At 37.2% G+C, this 18,582-nt stretch overlaps 1 protein-coding gene across 1 annotated transcript in view; it reads right to left on the reverse strand.

Moving 5' to 3' along the window:
• Nucleotides 1–528: 528 nt before the first annotated feature.
• Nucleotides 529–18,582, reverse strand: part of LOC132526535 (caspase-12-like) — a gene marked incomplete at its 5' end in the record, with an annotated part of 33,039 nt that continues 14,985 nt past the window's right edge. Inside the window, 3 exon segments of the mRNA XM_060160878.1 lie at nucleotides 529–608; nucleotides 14,533–14,650; nucleotides 15,044–15,153. Coding sequence (XP_060016861.1) covers nucleotides 14,552–14,650; nucleotides 15,044–15,153 — 209 coding nt within the window.

The following is an 18,582-nucleotide window of genomic DNA, read 5'->3' on the forward strand; positions in this document are numbered from 1 at the left end:
ATTTACAGCATTACCACCTACATGCTTAGCTTGGAAAAACAGCCAGGCCCCAAACTCCTCCAGGTCCAGTCTGATTTCCTCCTTCAGCTTTCTCATCTCTTGGGTCTGATAAATGTTGAATTACAGATGTGAGTCCTGAAGGACACAGCCATCTCTGAAGTTGGAGGCTTGGAGACAGTGAAAGACTGATGACTTTTATCTTGGTTTCTATGTAATCCTTGTAGGTTTCAGCTGAGTTGCTTCCTTCACTTCAAGTCCATCTTCGCTCACCTCTTTTTTTCCCAGTGAACTTTAGGCCCCAGTCATTGACACAGGCATTATCTTTACGCAGACCATTTTATCAGCTTCCAGGTAGTTTTGCTTCTCTGACTGAATCCTGAATGATACAGTTATGAACAACCTGAATTTTGTGGTAATACTAATGTAGCACTGAGAAAAGAAGAGCAGAATGACCTTGACAACCTACAGAACACAAAGCCCGGCACTGTACCAATCATTAAACGATTCTTTATTAATTTCAAATTCACCCTTCCATATTCTACTTCATGATGTTGGGGCTGGAATTCTGCAAACAATTTTTCTTTGGTCAGCTAGCATCCAGTTAGGCTCTACCAATAAAGGGTAAAGACAGAGATAAGAAAGCATAAGGATAAGAGAAGAAATTACTTGTTTATCTATTCCTGTCAGCATTGGCAAAGCAATGACCCTTTATTCCAGAAGCGGTAATTAGTTTCAGATCTGGGCTTATTGCAACACTCCTAGAAGCAGCTTCATCCCATCCCCTTGAGAGAACTCACGTCAAAAGTGGGTAGAGCCTTTTCCTCAGAGGTCTAGAGTCTACTTCACGGAATTTCCATGATCAGGCTTTAAAAAACCAAAGCTACACCATTATGCCCTTTCTCAGAGGTCTGAGTACTAATTTCGAAGGCCCTCCCCTCTGAATAACTTAGGTTTTGATAACACAATTACTTCTTTTGAATTCCCTCTACCCTAGATTGATTAGTAAATGCTTCCTGCAGATATCACCTTAGTGTTTCCTCAATATTCCTTTTTTTCTTTTACAGTGTTTGAATACCAAATTAATAAATCCGTATATTAAGTTTCATCTCTTTATCTATATACAATAGTATCTTTTGTTGTCCTGTGTGGACAGTGCCTGATAAATACTGCCCCTCAAGAACATGTGAAAACATATTGGAGGGGCTTCCCTGGTAGCACAGTGGTTGAGAGTCCGCCTTCTGATGCAGGGGACACTGGTTCGTGACCCGGTCCGGGAAGATCCCACATGCTGCGGAGCGGCTAGGCCCGTGAGCCTGCACGTCCAGAGCCTGTGCTCCGCAATGAGAGAGGCCACAACAGTGAGAGGACCACGTACCGAAAAAAAAAAAAAAAGAAAGAAAAAAGAACATGTTGGAGGAGTACCCATAGCTAGGAGAAAAGTATCAAAGAAAATTACCCTGGAAAACTGAATCTTCAATAAGAAAATATTTATAAAGTGTTTTGTGAGTTGTTCCAGGGAAGCAAGGTTAGTACACAGAAAGGCATATAATGCATTCAGAGGCACATAAAACATGGAGACTTGAAAGTATTTCAACATAGCTGGGATTCAAAATAGAAGAGGAAATTTTGGAGGAAGTAAGGACACAACAGAGTTTGTGAGTTATGAGAGTATGTTTGTAGCTTACTCTGAAAAGAATAGGGAACTAATAAATTTGTGAATGATGAATGACATTCATTTCAGAGCAATCTCACCAATGATAGTCTAGTGTATTAGAGGAAGACAAATGTGAATTTATGTTGACCAGTGATGAGTCTATGTATTACTTCAGATGAGAAATAAAGGGGGTTTGACCTGAACAGGTGAGAGTGATTATGGGGAGAACAAAGAAGATTTGGAAATGCCAAAGTAAAGCTGGCAGATTTGGTGATTGATTTCATGTCAAAGGAGGAAAAAGAAGGAGCTAACTTACAAAGCTGGGATTCTGGCAAGGAAAAGTGTGGGGATGGAAATGCCAGCCATCAACATAATAATTTTGGAAAAAACAGAATTGGACTGAGATTCTTAGTTCAGTTTTCAGAACATGATATTCATTTTAACATTTGGGCTGCTGTAACAAAATACCACAGACTAGTGACCTATAAACAGAAGAAATGTACTGCATACAGTTCCAGAGGCTTCCAGTCTGAGATCAGGGTGCCAGCAAGGTCAGGTGAAGTCCCTCTTCTGGTCACAGATTTCCCCTCATATGTTCACAAGAGGAAAGGAGCTAGGAATCTCTCTGGAACCACTTTTATAATGGCAGTAATCTCATTCACGAGGGTTCTACCCTCATGACCTAAGCATCTCCCAAAGTCCTCACTTTCTAATACTATCAAATTGAGCATTAGGATTTCAACGTATGAATTTTGGGGGGAACACAAACATTCATTTGATAACAGTGTGTTTTAGATATTTATGTTAAATAAACTCTATATAAGTAGCAAACCTGTCTATCTTTTTCATTGTTGTATCTCCAATGGCCACTATTGAATTAGTCAGAGAACAATCACACAAACAGTATTTATAGAATGAAAAATGTTTGGTTGTGAAGAAAAGAATGTATTATGAATTTCTAGCACATAAATAGTAGATGTTCTCAAGAAGAATCTAGAAAAAAATGGCTTAGGTTTAATAAAATAAGAAATAGCAATTCTCAACAAAAACTAAGTTTTGCACTGAAAAAAAGTTTGTATTGCAAAGCTATTTGCAAAGTGTATTACATATTTTATCTCTCTAGCTACATGGCAAAATGTTTTCTAGATGTATTGATTCACCTAGTCAAAAATTGGTGTCTTCTCTGTGCCAGACACTATTCTACACTCTGTGAATACAATAACAAACAAAGTCACTGCCCTCATGGAGCTTATAGTCTCATGAAATGAGATGGACATATAAATAGTCAAAACAAAATTATGTGGTGTGTCGTATGGTAATCAGTACTGTAAAACAAATAATGAAGCAGGGTAAGGATGTAGAGAGTATCAGAGACAGGAAAGGGCATGCTGTGTTATTTAGAGTGGTTAGGGAAAGCTTCACTGATAAAGTTAGGTAATTTAGCAGACATCCAAAGAAGGGATGTAGCAAGTCTTATAGATATGGGGAAGGGAGGGGTTATTTTTCCAGCCAGGGGTTTTAGCAAATTCTGAAGTAAGAATGTGCTTTTAGTTAGAAGGAGAAGCCCTGGAAGGGTTTGAAGTCACTGAGGTAGCCTAGGTGCCAGTTCCTATGAGTTTAAGACAACCCTATATAGAACTTGTGGGCAAGAGGAGGCACCAGCTAACATTTAAATAGTATACAATGACCAGTAAGTGTGGGAAAGAAGCTTAATCAATTTATAAATCAAATACATAAAAATTAAAATGATTTTGTTTTAACCTGACAAATTAAGGAGATTGATCATGCATGATATTGATGAAAATATAGAAAAAGAGACTATATCACTTTTGGCTCATGGGAAGGGCACATGTGGACAATTTTTTGAATAATACCTTACATAGAATTTTAAAATTTTAATGCTTTTGACCCTGTCATTTTAGTTTTGAGAGTTTATCCTAATAATATTATCAGAGAGAAACTTAAAGATATATTTATAAGGATTTTTTAAATTTTAAAATTGCTTAAGATAAAAAATTTGGAAATTACCTAAATTAGTAATATACATTCTAATATATCCATTAAATGGGATATTAGGTATCCATTGACTATGGAAACAATGTATGGTAGAGACACTGTTGAGACCAAATATGTTTTCTTTTTCCTTTCCTAGTAGAAACTCCAATTTTTTTGGTTAGGCATGTGGCAACATTCAATAAACACTTAATTTCTCAGCTTCCATTGGAGGTATGATTTGCTTTTTGACTAAGTTACGGTTAATTGCTTATTGGAAGAAAAGATCCTCTGAAAGGGATTGGGCATGTACTTTTTCATCTCTTCTTTTTTCTTGACAAAGATTTTGTCTCAGTAATATAATCATTGCTTGATATCAGAACACCTATTAATATACTCTATCAGTAGTTCAAATAGAAAGATCATATTTTCTTTCTCTTTGCTCTAGTCTACATAAGGGCCCAAATAACATTCATCTCTTAGAGGGAGAAAAAACATATGAAAATAACAATGTAAATATACACTTTATTATCAAAAAATCTTGCTTAAATCAATAGAAGGAAAACTATCCTTACTGATGAAACACTGGAGGCATTTCCACTAAAATAATAATTAAGAATGCCCACTATCACTATTTTAATGTTTATTTTATCTAGAGGTATGTGATAAATATAAAATTTCATGAATATGAAATAAAAGCTGTGAATAGTGGCAAGGGAAAGACAAGTTTATGATTTGCAGATAACAAAATTTTATATGTAGAATTTTCAAAAGAAAAACTAAGTGAAAGATTCTCTACAACAATGAATGTTCAATATGGCTGCTGAATTAAATTTATATATAATTAAGAATCAACAGTGCCTGTCATTTTCCTTTCTTAACACTCACAGCAATAACCAGTTGGAAACTATGGAGGAAGTTATTTTCATTCAAAACAGTAAAAAATACAATCTATTCAGGAATACCTTTATTGAAAAATTTGAGGAAGTTATTTGAAGGAAAATCTTAACTTTTGCTTAAAGATAAAAATATAATATGTGGCTTAATGATTACATAAAACATAGTCCTAAGGATGTACTTATTTTAATTCCATTAAAACCCCCTTTTAGTTGTCAGAAAACTTATAACATCTTTCTAAAATTCATCTGAAAACATATACAATACAAGAATAAGAAGATTGTGAACAGGGAGAACTAAAGAAGACTATAAAGCAATAGTAATTAACAGTGTGATGTGGCATAGCCCTGAAAGATAAATCAGTGCATGTAACAGTAATGACTTCTACTATCAAAATTACTCACTATGTGACAGGCAGTGTAACAGGGAGGCACTTCATACACATAATATTGTACCTGCTCTATATGAGTCAAGTGTTAGTGTATCCACTTCATACTTGGAAAATTGTGTCAGAGAAGTTAGCTAATTTATTAAAAATTATAGATTTTTATAGATGCAAGATTTAAAAGAAAGACCCATGCTACATTGGAGGGGCTAATCAGAGAGAATGATTTCCTGACTTTCAATTTTCTAGACCAGATTTCCAGAGACATGGCTATTTTTTTGTTTTCCACTTGTAGGAATATTAGATTACCTGTTGTATGCTTACTTTAAGACTGTTATTTTGGTGGGTTTTTTTTTTTTTTGAGACTAGTTTGAGTGGATTCCAATCTCTGGTAGTCAAAGATTCCCTAATGTAAAAACCAAAGTCTAGTATCTTTATTATATATTATCAAAAAACAAGTAGCCCAGAGCACATTCTAAATTAATATTAAACAATTAGTAAGAAAATGAAGCATGAATCAACAAGTATTTCTTTCACAATTTGTAATTCGTTGGAAAAAATATCAATAATATTCTTAATAATTGTATCCCACAATTCATAGGAAACAACATATATAATTTAGAGAAAGATAAAAAAATCTTAAAAGCAATTTTAAAATATTATGGATGAAGTAGTGCAATATTTAATTTAAAAAGTAGAAGTAAATGCAGAAAAAATATAAGTGGATGTCATTACTGAAAATGTCAATGTTCTACATGTCACATAATATCATACACAAAATACAATATCAAACTAAGAAATACTTGCTAACATATGACCATGATCTAATAACATAAGAACATGGTCTAATCCTTCCTTCTAATACAGGGAGTATTTGCATAAGTTGATAAGAAATACACAAAAAACTTGAAAAAAAATAGGAAAATAATATGAATTAATAATTCATATTAAGATCTAGCTAATAAAGACATTAAAGATATGTTCCAATGAAATTGACTATTTTTTTAACATCTTTATTGGGGTATAATTGCTTTACAATGGTGTGTTAGTTTCTGCTCTATAACAAAGTGAATCAGTTATACATATACATATGTTCCCATATCTCTTCCCTCTTGCGTCTCCCTCCCTTCCACCCTCCCTACCCCACCCCTCCAGGCGGTCACAAAGCACCAAGTCGATATCCTTGTGCCAGGTGGCTGCTTCACACTAGCTATCTACCTTACGTTTGTTAGTGTGTATATGTCCATGCCACTCTCTCACTTTGTCCCAGCTCACCCTTCCCCCTCCCCATATCCTCAAGTCCGTTCTCCAGTAGGTGTGTGTCTTTATTCCTGTCTTACCCCTAGGTTCTTCATGACATTTTTTTTCTTCTTAAATTCCATATATATGTGTTAGCATATGGTATTTGTCTTTTTCTTTCTGACTTACTTCACTCTGTATGACAAACTCTAGGTCTATCCACCTCATTACAAATAGCTCAATTTCGTTTCTTTTTATGGCTGAGTAATATTCCATTGTATATATGTGTCACATCTTCTTTATCCATTCATTCAATGATGGGCACTTAGGTTGTTTCCATCTCCGGGCTATTGTAAATAGAGCTGCAATGAACATTTTGGTACATGACTCTTTCTGAATTTTGGTTTTCTCATGGTATATGCCCAGTAGTGGGATTGCTGGGTCATATGGTAGTTCTATTTGTAGTTTTTTAAGGAACCTCCATACTGTTCTCCATAGTGGCTGAACCAATTCACATTCCCACTAGCAGTGCAACAGTGTTCCCTTTTCTCCGCACCCTCTCCAGCATTTATTGTTTCCAGATTTTTTGATGATGGCCATTCTGACTGGTGTGAGATGGTATCTCATTGTAGTTTTGATTTGTATTTCCCTAATGATTAAAGATGTTGAGCATTCTTTCATATGTTTGTTGTCAGTCTGTATATCTTCTTTGTAGAAATGTCTATTTAGGTCTTCTGCCCATTTTTGGATTGGGTTGTTTGTTTTTTTTGTTATTGAGCTGCATGAGCTGCTTGTAAATTTTGGAGATTAATCCTTTGTCAGTTGCTTCATCTGCAAATATTTTCTCCCATTCTGAGGGTTGTCTTTTGGTCTTATGGTTTCCTTTTTTGTGCAAACGCTTTGAAGTTTCATTAGGTCCCATTTGTTTATTTTTGTTTTTATTTCCATTACTCTAGGAGGTGAGTCAGAAAGGATCTTGCTGTGATTTATGTCATAGAATGTTCTGCCTATGTTTTCCTCTAAGAGTTTGATAGTTTCTGGCCTTACATTTAGGTCTTTAATCCATTTATAGCTTATTTTTGTGTATGGTGTTAGGGCGTGATCTAATCTCATACTTTTACATGTACCTGTCCAGTTTTCCCAGCACCACTTATTGAAGAGGCTTTCCTTTCTCCACTGTACATTCCTGCCACCTTTATCAAAGATAAGGTGTCCATATGTGCGTGGGTTTATCTCTGGGCTTTCTATCCTGTTCCATTGATCTATCTTTCTGTTTTTGTGCAGGTACCATACTGTCTTGATTACTGTAGCTTTGTAGTATAGTCTGAAGTCAGGGAGCCTGATGCCTCCAGCTCCTTTTTTTGTTCTCAAGATTACTTTGGCTATTTGGGGTCTTTTGTGTTTCCATAAAAATTGCAAAATTTTTTGTTCTAGTTCTGTGAAAAATACCAGTGGTAGTTTGATAGGGATTGTATTGAATGTATAGATTGCTTTGGGTAGTAGAGTCATTTTCACAATGTTGATTCTTCCAGTCCAAGAGCATGGTATATCTTTCCATCTATTTGTATCATCTTTAATTTCTTTCATCAGTGTCTTATAATTTCCTGCATACAGGTCTTTTGTCTCCTTAGGTAGGTTTATTCCTAGATATTTTATTTTTTTGTTGCAGTGGTGAATGGGAGTGTTTTCTTGATTTCACTTTCAGATTTTTCATCATTAGTATATAGGAATGCCAGATTTCTGTCCATTAATTTTGTATCCTGCTACTTTACCGAATTCACTGATTAGCTCTAACAGTTTTCTGGTAGCATCATTAGGATTCTTTATGTATATTATCATGTCCTCTGCAAAGAGTGACAGCTTTACTTCTCCTTTTCTGATTTGGATTCCTTGTATTTCCTTTTCTTCTCTGATTGCTGTGGCTAAAAATTCCAAAACTATGTTGAATAACAGTTGTGAGAGTGGGCAACCTTGTCTTGTTCCTGATCTTAGTGGAAATTCTTTCAGTTTTTCACCATTGAGGATGATGACAGCTGTGGATTTGTCATATATGGCCTTTATAATGTTGAGGAAAATTCCCTCTATACCTACTTTCTGCAGGTTTTTTATCATAAATCGGTGTTGAATTTTGTCAAAAGCTTTCTCTGCATCTATTGAGATGATCATATGGTTTTTCTCCTTCAATTTGTTAATATGGTGTGTCACGTTGATTGATTTGCATATATTGAAGAATCCTTGTATTCCTGAAATAAACCCCACTTGCTCATGGTGTATGATCCTTTTAATGTGCTGTTGGATTCTGTTTGCTAGTACTTTGTTGAGGATTTTTGCATCTATGTTCATCAGTGATATTGGCCTGTAGTTTTCTTTCTTTGTGACATCCTTGTCTGGTTTTGGTATCAGGGTGATGGTGGCCTCGTAGAACAAGTTTGGGAGTGTTCCTCCCTCTGCTATATTTTGGAAGAGTTTGAGAAGGATAGGTGTTAGCTCTTCTCTAAATGTTTGATAGAATTCGCCTGTGAAGCCATCTGGTCCTGGGCTTTTTTTGTTGCAAGATTTTTAATCACAGTTCCAATTTCAGTGCTTGTGATTGTTCTGTTCATATTTTCTACTGCTTCCTGATTCAGTCTTGGCAGGTTGTGCATTTCTAAGAATTTGTCCATTTCTTCCAGGTTGTCCATTTTATTGGCATAGAGTTGCTTGTAGTAATCTCTCATGATCTTTTGTATTTCTGCAGTGTCAGTTTTTACTTCTTCTTTTTCATTTCTAATTCTACAGATTTGAGTCTTCTCTGTATTTTTCTTGATGAGTCTGACTAATGTTTTATCAATTTTGTTTATCTTCTCAAAGAACAAGCTTTTAGTTTTATTGATCTTTGCTATTGTTTCCTTCATTTCTTTTTCATTTATTTCTGATGTGATTTTTATTATTTCTTTTCTTCTGCTAGCTTTGGGGTTTTTTTGTTCTTCTTTCTCTAATTGCTTGAGGTACAAGGTTAGGTTGTTTATTCAAGATGTTTCCTGCTTCTTAAGGTGGACTTGTATTGCTATAAACTTCCCCCTTAGAACTGCTTTTGCTGCATCCCGTAGGTTTTGAGTCATTGTGTCTCCATTGTCATTTGTTTCTAGGTATTTTTTTATTTCCTCTTTGATTTCTTCAATGATCACTTCATTATTAAGCAGTGTATTGTTTAGTCTCCATGTGTTTGTATTTTTTACAGATCTTTTCCTGTAATTGATATCTAGTCTCATGGCATTGTGGTCGGAAAAGATACTTGATACAATTTCAATTTTTTAAATTTACTAAGGCTTGATTTGTGACCCATGATATGATCTATCCTGGAGAATGTTCCATGAGCACTTGAGAAAAATGTGTATTCTGTTGTTTTTGGAGGGAGTGTCCTATAAATATCAATTAAGTCCATCTTGTTTAATGTATCATTTAAAGCTTGTGTTTCCTTATTTATTTTCATTTTCGATGATCTGTCCATGGGTGAAAGTGGGATGTTAAAGTCCCCTACTATGAATGTGTTACTGCCAATTTCCCCTTTTATGGCTGTTTGTATTTGCCTTATGTATTGAGGTGCTCCTATGTTGGGTGCATAAATATTTACAATTGTTATGTCTTCTCCTTGGATCGATCCCTTGATCATTATGTAGTGTCCTTCTTTGTCTCTTCTAATAGTCCTTATTTTAAAGTCTATTTTGTCTGATATGAGAATTGCTACTCCAGCTTTCTTTTGGTTTCCATTTGCATGGAATATCTTTTTCCATCCCCTTACTTTCAGACTGTATGTGTCTCTAGGTCTGAAGTGGGTCTCTTGTACACAGCATATATAAGGGTCTTGTTTTGTATCCATTCAGTCAATCTGTGTCTTTTGGTGGGAGCATTTAGTCCATTTACATTAAAGGTAACCATCGATATGTATGTTCCTATTCCCATTTTCTAAATTGTTTTGGGTTCGTTATTATAGGTCTTTTCCTTCACTTGTGTTTCTTGTCTAGAGAAGTTCCTTTAGCATTTGTTGTAAAGCTGGTTTGGTGGTGCTGAACTCTCTCAGCTTTTGATTGTCTGTAAAGGTTTTAATTTCTCCATCAAATCTGAATGAGATCCTTGCTGGGTAGAGTAGTCTTGGCTGCAGGTTTTTCTCCTTCATCACTTTCAGTATGTCCTGCCACTCCCTTCTGGCTTGTAGGGTTTCTGCTGAGAGATCAGCTGTTAACCTTATGGGGATTCCCTTGTGTGTTATTTGTTGTTTTTCCCTTGCTGTTTTTAATATGCTTTATTTGTATTTAATTTTTGACAGTTTGATTAATACGTGTCTTGGCATATTTCTCCTTGGATTTATCCTGCATGGGACTCTCTGTGCTTCCTGGACTTGATTAACTATTTCCTTTCCCATATTAGGGAAGTTTTCAACTATAATCTCTTCAAATATTTTCTCAGTCCCTTTCTTTTTCTCTTCTTCTTCTGGAACCTCTATTTCGAATGTTGGTGTGTTTAATGTTGTCCCAGAGGTCTCTGAGACTGTCCTTAGTTCTTTTCATTCTTTTTTCTTTATTCTGCTCTGCAGTAGTTATTTCCACTATTTTATCTTCCAGGTCACTTATCCGTTCTTCTGCCTCAGTTATTCTGCTGTTGATCCCATCTAGAGTACTTTTAATTTCATTTATTGTGTTGTTTATCATTGTTTGTATCATCTTTAGTTCTTCTAAGTCCTTGTTAAATTTTTCTTGCATTTTGTCCATTCTATTTCCAAGATTTCGGATCATCCTTACTATCATTATTCTGAATTCTTTTTCAGGTAGACTGCCTATTTCCTCTTCATTTTTTAGTTCTGTTGCATTTTTATCTTGCTCCTTTATCTGCTGTGTGTTTTTCTGTCTTCTCATTTTGCTTATCTTACTGTATTTGGGGTCTCCTTTTTGCAGGCTGCAGGTTCGTAGTTCCCGCTGTTTTTGATGTCTGTCTCCAGTGGCTAAGGTTTGTTCAGTGGGTTGTGTAGGCTTCCTAGTGGAGGGTATTAGTGCCTGTGTTGTGGTAGATGAGGCTGCATATTGTCTCTCTAGTGGGCATGTTCATGTCTGGTGGTGTGTTTTGGGGTGTCTGTGGCCTTATTATGACTTTAGGCAGCCTCTCTGCTAATGGGTGGGGTTGTGTTCCTGTTTTGCTAGTTGTTTGGCATAGGTTGTCCAGCACTGTAGCTTGCTGGTCGTTGAGTGAAGCTGGTTGCTGGTGTTAAGATTGAGGTCTCTGGGAGATTTTTGCCATTTGATATTATGTGGAGCTGGGAGGTCTCTTGTTGACCAGTGTCCTGAAGTTGGCTCTCCAACCTCAGAGGCAGAGCCCTGACTCCTGGCTGGAGCACCAAGAGCCTTTCATCCACATGTCTCAGAATAAAAGGGAGAAAAAGTAGAGAGAATTAGTAGAAGTATGAAGAAAGAAAGGAGGAAAGGAGGGAAGGAAGGAAGGAAGGAAGGAAGAAAGAAAGAAAGAAAGAAGCAAAGAAGGAAAGAAGGCAAGAAGGAAAGAAAGGAGGGAGGGAGGGAGAGAGGAAGGAAGGAAGGAGGGAAAGAAGGAAAAAGACAGAAAGAAAGAAGATACAGTAAAATAAAATAAAGTATAATAAAGTTATTGAATTAAAAAATACTTATTTAGAAAAAAGAAAAAAAAAAGGGACGGATAGAACCTTAGGACAAATGTTGGAAGAAAAGCTATACAGACAAAATCTTACACAGAAGTATACACATACACCCTCACAAAAAGAGGTAAAGGTGAAAAAATCATAAATCTTGCTCTCAGAGACCACCTCCTCAATTTGGGATGGTTCGTTGTCTAAAGGAGGGAAGGAAGGAAGGAAAGAAAGAAAGAAAGAAAGAAAGAAAGAAAGAAAGAAAGAAAGAAAGAAAGAAAGAAAGAAAGAAGGTAAAGTATAATAAAGTTATTAAAATTAAAATTAATTATTAAGAAAAAAATTTAAAAAAAACATGGACGGATAGAACCCTAGGACAAATGGTGGAAGCAAGACTATACAGACAAGATCTCACACAGAAGCATACACATACACATTCACAAAAAGAGGAAAAGGGGAAAAAAATCATACATCTTGCTCCTAAAGTCCACCTCCTCAATTTGGGATCATTCCTTGTCTATTCAGGTATTCCACAGATGCAGGGTACATCAAGTTGATTGTGGAGCTTTAATCTGCTGCTTCTGAGGCTGCTGGGAGAGATTTCCCTTTCTCTTCCTTGTTCTCACAGCTCACAGGGGCTCAGCTTTGGATTTGGCCCTGCCTCTGCGTGTAGGTCGCTGGAGGGCGTCTGTTTTCTGCTCAGACAGGACGAGGTTAAAGGAGCCGCTGATTCGGGGGCTCTGGCGCACTCAGGCCGGGGGGCAGGGAGGGGCACTGCTTGCGGGGCGGGCCTGCGGCGGCAGAGGTCGGTGTGACGTTGCACCAGCCTGAGGCCCACTGTGCGTTCTCCCGGGGAAGTTGTCCCTGGATCCCAGGAACCTGGCAGTGGCGGGCTGCACAGGCTCCGCGGAAGAGGGGTGTGGATAGTGACCTGTGCTCGCACACAGGCCCCTTGGTGGCGGCAGCAGCAGCCTTAGCATCTCCCGCCCGTCTCTGGGGTCCGCGCTTTTAGCCTCGGCTCGCGCCCGTCTCTGGAGTTCCTTTAAGCAGCGCTCTTAAACCCCTCTCCTCGCGCACCAGGAAACAAAGAGGGAAGAAAAAGTCTCTTGTCTCTTAGGCAGGTGCAGACCTTTCCCCGGACTCCCTCCTGGCTAGCCGTGGTGCACTAACCCCTTCAGGCTATGTTCAAGCCACCAACCCCAGTCCTCTCCCTGCGCTCCGACCGAAATCGAAACCTGAGCCTCAGCTCGCAGCCCCGCCCGCCCAGGCGGGCGAGCAGACAAGCTTCTCGGGCTGGTGAGTGCCGGTCTGCACTGATCCTCTGTGCGGGAATCTCTCCGATTTGCCCTCCGCACCCATTGCTGTGCACTCCTCCGCGGCTTCGAAGCTCCCCCCTCCGCCTCCCGCAGTCTCCGCCCGCGAAAGGGCTTCCTAGTGTATGGAAACTTTTCCTCCTTCACAGCTCCCTCCCACTGGTGCAGGTGCCGTCCCTATTCTTTTGTCTCTGTTTTTTTCTTTTTTTCTTTTGTCCCACCCAGGTACGTCGGGAGTTTCTTTCCTTTTGGGAGGTCTGAGGTCTTCTGCCAGCCTTCAGTAGGTGTTCTGTAGGAGTTGTTCCACGTGTAGATGTATTTCTGGTGTATCTGTGTGGAGGAAGGTGATCTCCGCGTCTTACTCTTCCGCCATCTTCAAAGTCCCCCGAAATTGACTATTTTTATCTATTAAATTAGTAACAGTATTAAAAAGAGACATGTATCTTCATTCCTCTGCCAATCATTATCAGCATTATTTCTTGTATGCATATGACAGATCTTGGCAACAAAAAAATGTAGAAGTATTTAGACTTGCATCTAGAAATACCAAAAAGGTTAACAAGTATTATTTCTTCATTAAAATTTTTGTTTTTCTATACTTAAAATTTGTTTTGTAATGAGCATGACATATTTATGGTAAAATGAGAAAGCAAGCATAATTTTAAAAGAATTTATGAAGCATTAATACAGCAGTAGTATAGGAGTGATTTTACCCTGTTATTTTTGGAGGATGGGCAGTTGGGAAGTTTATATAAAAATATTCTTAATTAAGTTGACCTTTTAAAATAGTAGATTCATAGGAACCATAATGCCTTAATTTTCCTGGAAAAAATAAAGAGAAGAGAACATGAGTAATTGGGCTTCTAGAGATAAGATATAAATAGAACTCATCTCTCCTGTGAGATGTATCTTCACAAAAGGGCTATGGACCCGTCATCCCCAAATGGGAAGATCTACGCTAGAAGCTCATTGCCTCAGCATAGATCCAGCAATAACAGTTGACACTGTGGTCCAGGCAGCCCTCATCACAAACAGAGAAGGGATGTGACTCAGCAAAACTGACTTCTCAGAAGTCAGGAAGCTAAACACCTGCTCTACATAGCATGTCCTATTATTTGGTTTTGTGCATGCATAAAAACTAAATATTTTATATTCACTGAGTAGATCCTTGAGAGAAATGAGGACTGAAATGTTTTCTAGCAAGCTACCATTGGACTTATCATTTCATGTGCAGTCATTATACAATGGCTAAAGTTAAATAAAACTACAGTTTCACCAGCAGCCAGTAAGAAAAGGCAGATAAGGCAAGCCTCGGTGACTACGGTGCTGCAGCACTCTGTCATTGTTCTCCATTCTGTACAGACTTTTTGTATAGACTCTGAGCAGGGAGCACCCAAATCCACTTCTTGGATACATTTACCTGGATGCTTTGCATGATTTTAATTCCCAGGGAAGAGGTAGAAATATCGTGTCATGGATAGTCTTTCAATCGTGGGCATCTGGGTCAGTACATTTGGGGTCTCAAATGTATGTTGAACCTAAAATAGTAAAGAAATCTTTTTTAAAAAATTTAAAAGGGAATTCTGGACTTCTTCTCAGAAGTGAGTATATAGTATACAGTTTGTATTAAGGCTGTGGTCAGATAGTACAATATAAACAGAAGAACTTTTTAGCTTTTCTTTGGATATAGTACCTACACAAATGAAATAGTACTCTCAAAAGCACTCATTAAATAAGCAAGCCTATCAGAATAAGAAAAACTCACTCTGGTTCTACGTAGTGTGCTTCCAAAAACTTCCTCTTTAAATAAACTTGGAGTACAGGAAGGAGCATCAAGATGACTTAAGAGCTTCAGGATTCACAGAAAAGCTTTGCAAACAGTTCTACAGAGTTTTCTGGGACATAAATTGAAAAGACATAGAGATTCCTACCTTTCGAAAAATCTCCTCCAACTGGTAACACCAAGAATATTCGTTGAAGTAGTAGATAAGTTGGGAAATGAAAAGAGAGCCATTTGTGTCAAGTATCCAAGAAACATTGCCTTAAAATAAACAGTTTTAAAATAATGGGGGGATTCAGCCACCATATAAGTGTACAAGACTCTTAGAGCCATAACTTTTGAACAAAGTTTGATTCTGGTGCTTCGTAGGAAGGAGGGAGGTCAAATCTGGACAATGCTGAGATGTTTACATAACAGTCCCAAAGAAGCCATCATAGACCCTCAATTATAAATTCCTTTGACTTTCTTAGTAGGCAGGACCAACATTACAACCTCTAGGACTGCAAGTAGTAGAAAAGAACATAAATCCTTTGAGCATTTACTACATAATAGAATAAAAGAAGCCAGGTCTTGGCAGTCCTTGACTCTGGGCCTGCTCTTCATCCATACTGTTTTAATACTATAATTTTTTGCACTCACTGTTTTATTGAGTGAACATCTATTTCTTTTTAACATCTTTATTGGAGTATAATTGCTTTAGAATGGTGTGTTAGTTTCTGCTTTATAACAAAGTGAATCAGTTATACATATACATATGTTCCCATACCTCTTCCCTGTTGCGTCTCCCTCCCTCCCACCCTCCCTCTACCACCCCTCTAGGTGGTCACAAACCACCAAGCTGATCTCCCTGTGCTATGAGGCTACTTCCCACTAGCTATCTATTTTACGTTTGGTAGTGTATATATGTCCATGCCACTCTCTCACTTTGTCCCAGCTTACCCTTCCCCCTCCACATATCCTCAAGTCCATGCTCTAGTAGGTCTGTGTCTTTATTCCCATCTTACTCCTAGGTTCTTCATGACCTTTTTTTTTTTTTCTTAGATTCCATATATATGTGTTAGCATATGGTATTTGTTTTTCTCTTTCTGACTTAACTTCACTCAGTATGACAGACTCTAGGTGAACATCTTTTGAATTATTACCTCTCTTTACCATTGCAATGTGATCAAATTTCTCTTATCAGAAAAAGCTAATATTCTCTGGTCACTTTATCTGCAACTACCTTCCTATTTCTCCTTCCTTTTTATAGTTAAATTTCTCCAATTTATCTATACTCAACATCTTCATTTCCTCCTAGCCTGCTCACTCCTGTCTGTCTTCTCCTTCCCACAACAACTTTACCAAATGACTTTCCCCAAGGTCATACATGACCTTTAATTCATTAAGTCTAATGGTCATTTATCAGGCCCCACATTTACCTGGTCTCCCATTCACATCAGAAAATATTGGTAACTCCAACAGATTCTTTCTTCATAACTCTGACAACACATCCTCCTAGTTTTCTTATTCCCTGACCATACTTTCTTAGTATAATTTGTTGACTAATATTTCTGTCTCAGATCGTGAACTCTAGAGTTCTTCAAACCTTAGCTTTAGGATCTATTCTCCTTCTATTCTCTGTTGCTAGATAAATTGATCCATTTTTAGAATATTAGATATCATTCTTAGGCAAGCATCTCCCAAAATTCAAACGCTCTCTCCTCTGGAATATACAGCTATGTAACTCTCCACTCTTCATTTCATCTTGAAATATGCCAAAGGCATCTCAAATTTTCTGGCAGGATTTCCATTTTAATGAATAAACCATAGTTCTCCACTGCAAACTTGAGTCACCTCAATCATGTCTTCATGTTCATCAGACATACTTGCTAAACTACTAGGCCATATAAATTTTATATACTAATTATTTCCTGGATCCAAATATTTACCTCATCCCAAGAATATCATCACCTATGGCTTGTAATACTGCAATAGCATTTTAACCTATCTCCCTACATCTAATTTTGTTGTACTGTAATTCGTTCTCCACAGAATCCTCACAGTGATCATCTTAAAAGAGACACACAGATGGCCAAAAAGGACATGAAAAGATGCTCAATATCACAAATTATTAGAGAAATGCAAATCAAATCTATAGTGAGGTATCACTTCACGCCAATCAGAATGACCAACATCAAAAAGTCTACAAATAATAAATGCTGGAGAGGGTGTGGAGAAAAAGGAACCCTCCTAAATTATTGGTGGGAATGTAAATTGGTGTAGCCACTATGGAAAACAGTATGGAGTTTCCTTAAGAAACTAAGCATAGAGCTACCATATGATCCTGCAATCCCACTCCTGAGCATATATCTGGAGAAAACCATAATTCAAAAAGATACATGCACCCCAATGTTCATAGAAGCACTATTTACAATAGCCAAGACATGGAAGAAACTTAAGTGTCTATTGACAGATGAATGGATAAAGAAAATGTGAGATTATATATATATATATCTCACAATGAAATACTATTCAGCCATCAAAAAGAATGAAATAATGCCATCTGCAGCAACATGGATGGACCTAGAGATTATCATACTATGTGATGTAAGGCAGACAAAGACAAATATATGATATCACTTATATGTGGACTCTAAAAAAATGATAAAAATGAACTTATTCATAAAATAGAAATAGAATCAGAGACATAGAAAACAAACTTATGGCTTCCAAAGGGGAAAGGGGGGATGGATAAATTAGGAGTTTGGGGTTAAAATATACACACTATGATATATAAAATAGGTAACCAACAAGGACCTACTGTATAGCACAGGAAACTATACTCAATATCTTGTAAAAACCTATAATGAAAGACAATGTAAAAAAAGAATCACTTTTCTGTACACCTGAAACTAACATAACATTGTAAATCAACTATATTTCAATAAATTTTTTAAAAAGAAAAAAAAGCAAGAAAATCTTATCATTTCATTGCTTAAAGGTCACCTAAGCAATGAAATAGTATAAAGTAAAATTAGTAGTATAAAGTAAAATTAGTATTAAAATATATTAGTACAAAAGACCAAATCCTTCCTTAACATATGAGGCCTCAAATTATGTGGCTCTTGTGTACTTCTCCAAATTCCTTCTGGTTACTGTCCCCTGGCTCTGTGTTTTAGCCACACTGGTTCTCTGGTTCTCTTTTCTAAGCTCCTTTCTTTCTTTCTCACGCCTTCCTCGTACACTGCTTTTTTTTTTTTCTGTCTGGAATATTCCTCTCTTACCCTTGTCAGCCTAAAAATGTTAAGAGGCAATAATCAAGCAAAAACATTTATTTGGGATCAAAGAATTGTTATTCGGGGCACACAGATTAGGGTAGCAATCCAAATAGTGTCCCACTAAGGGTCAAAATCAGAGGTTTGTAAAGACAAAAAAGGGAATTTTTACATAATTTGCTTACAAAGAATTTTGATTGGTGTTGCAAGGCAGAAAGCTAGACTTGACTGAACATGATTGGTTGCCAACGCTATCACTCAGCAAAAGTCCATTGCTGGAGCAAGTAGCAGGTATTCTTGCAGAGTTATTGGAATATTTGGCATATTTGTAGTTTGGTCCAGCTCAAAAGTTCATGTTTCAGGGCTTCCCTGGTGGCGCAGTGGTTGAGAGTCCGCCTGCCGATGCAGGGGACACGGGTTCGTGCCCCGGTCCGGG

This window comes from Lagenorhynchus albirostris, chromosome 9, assembly GCF_949774975.1.
Source record: "Lagenorhynchus albirostris chromosome 9, mLagAlb1.1, whole genome shotgun sequence".
NCBI lineage: Eukaryota > Metazoa > Chordata > Mammalia > Artiodactyla > Delphinidae > Lagenorhynchus > Lagenorhynchus albirostris.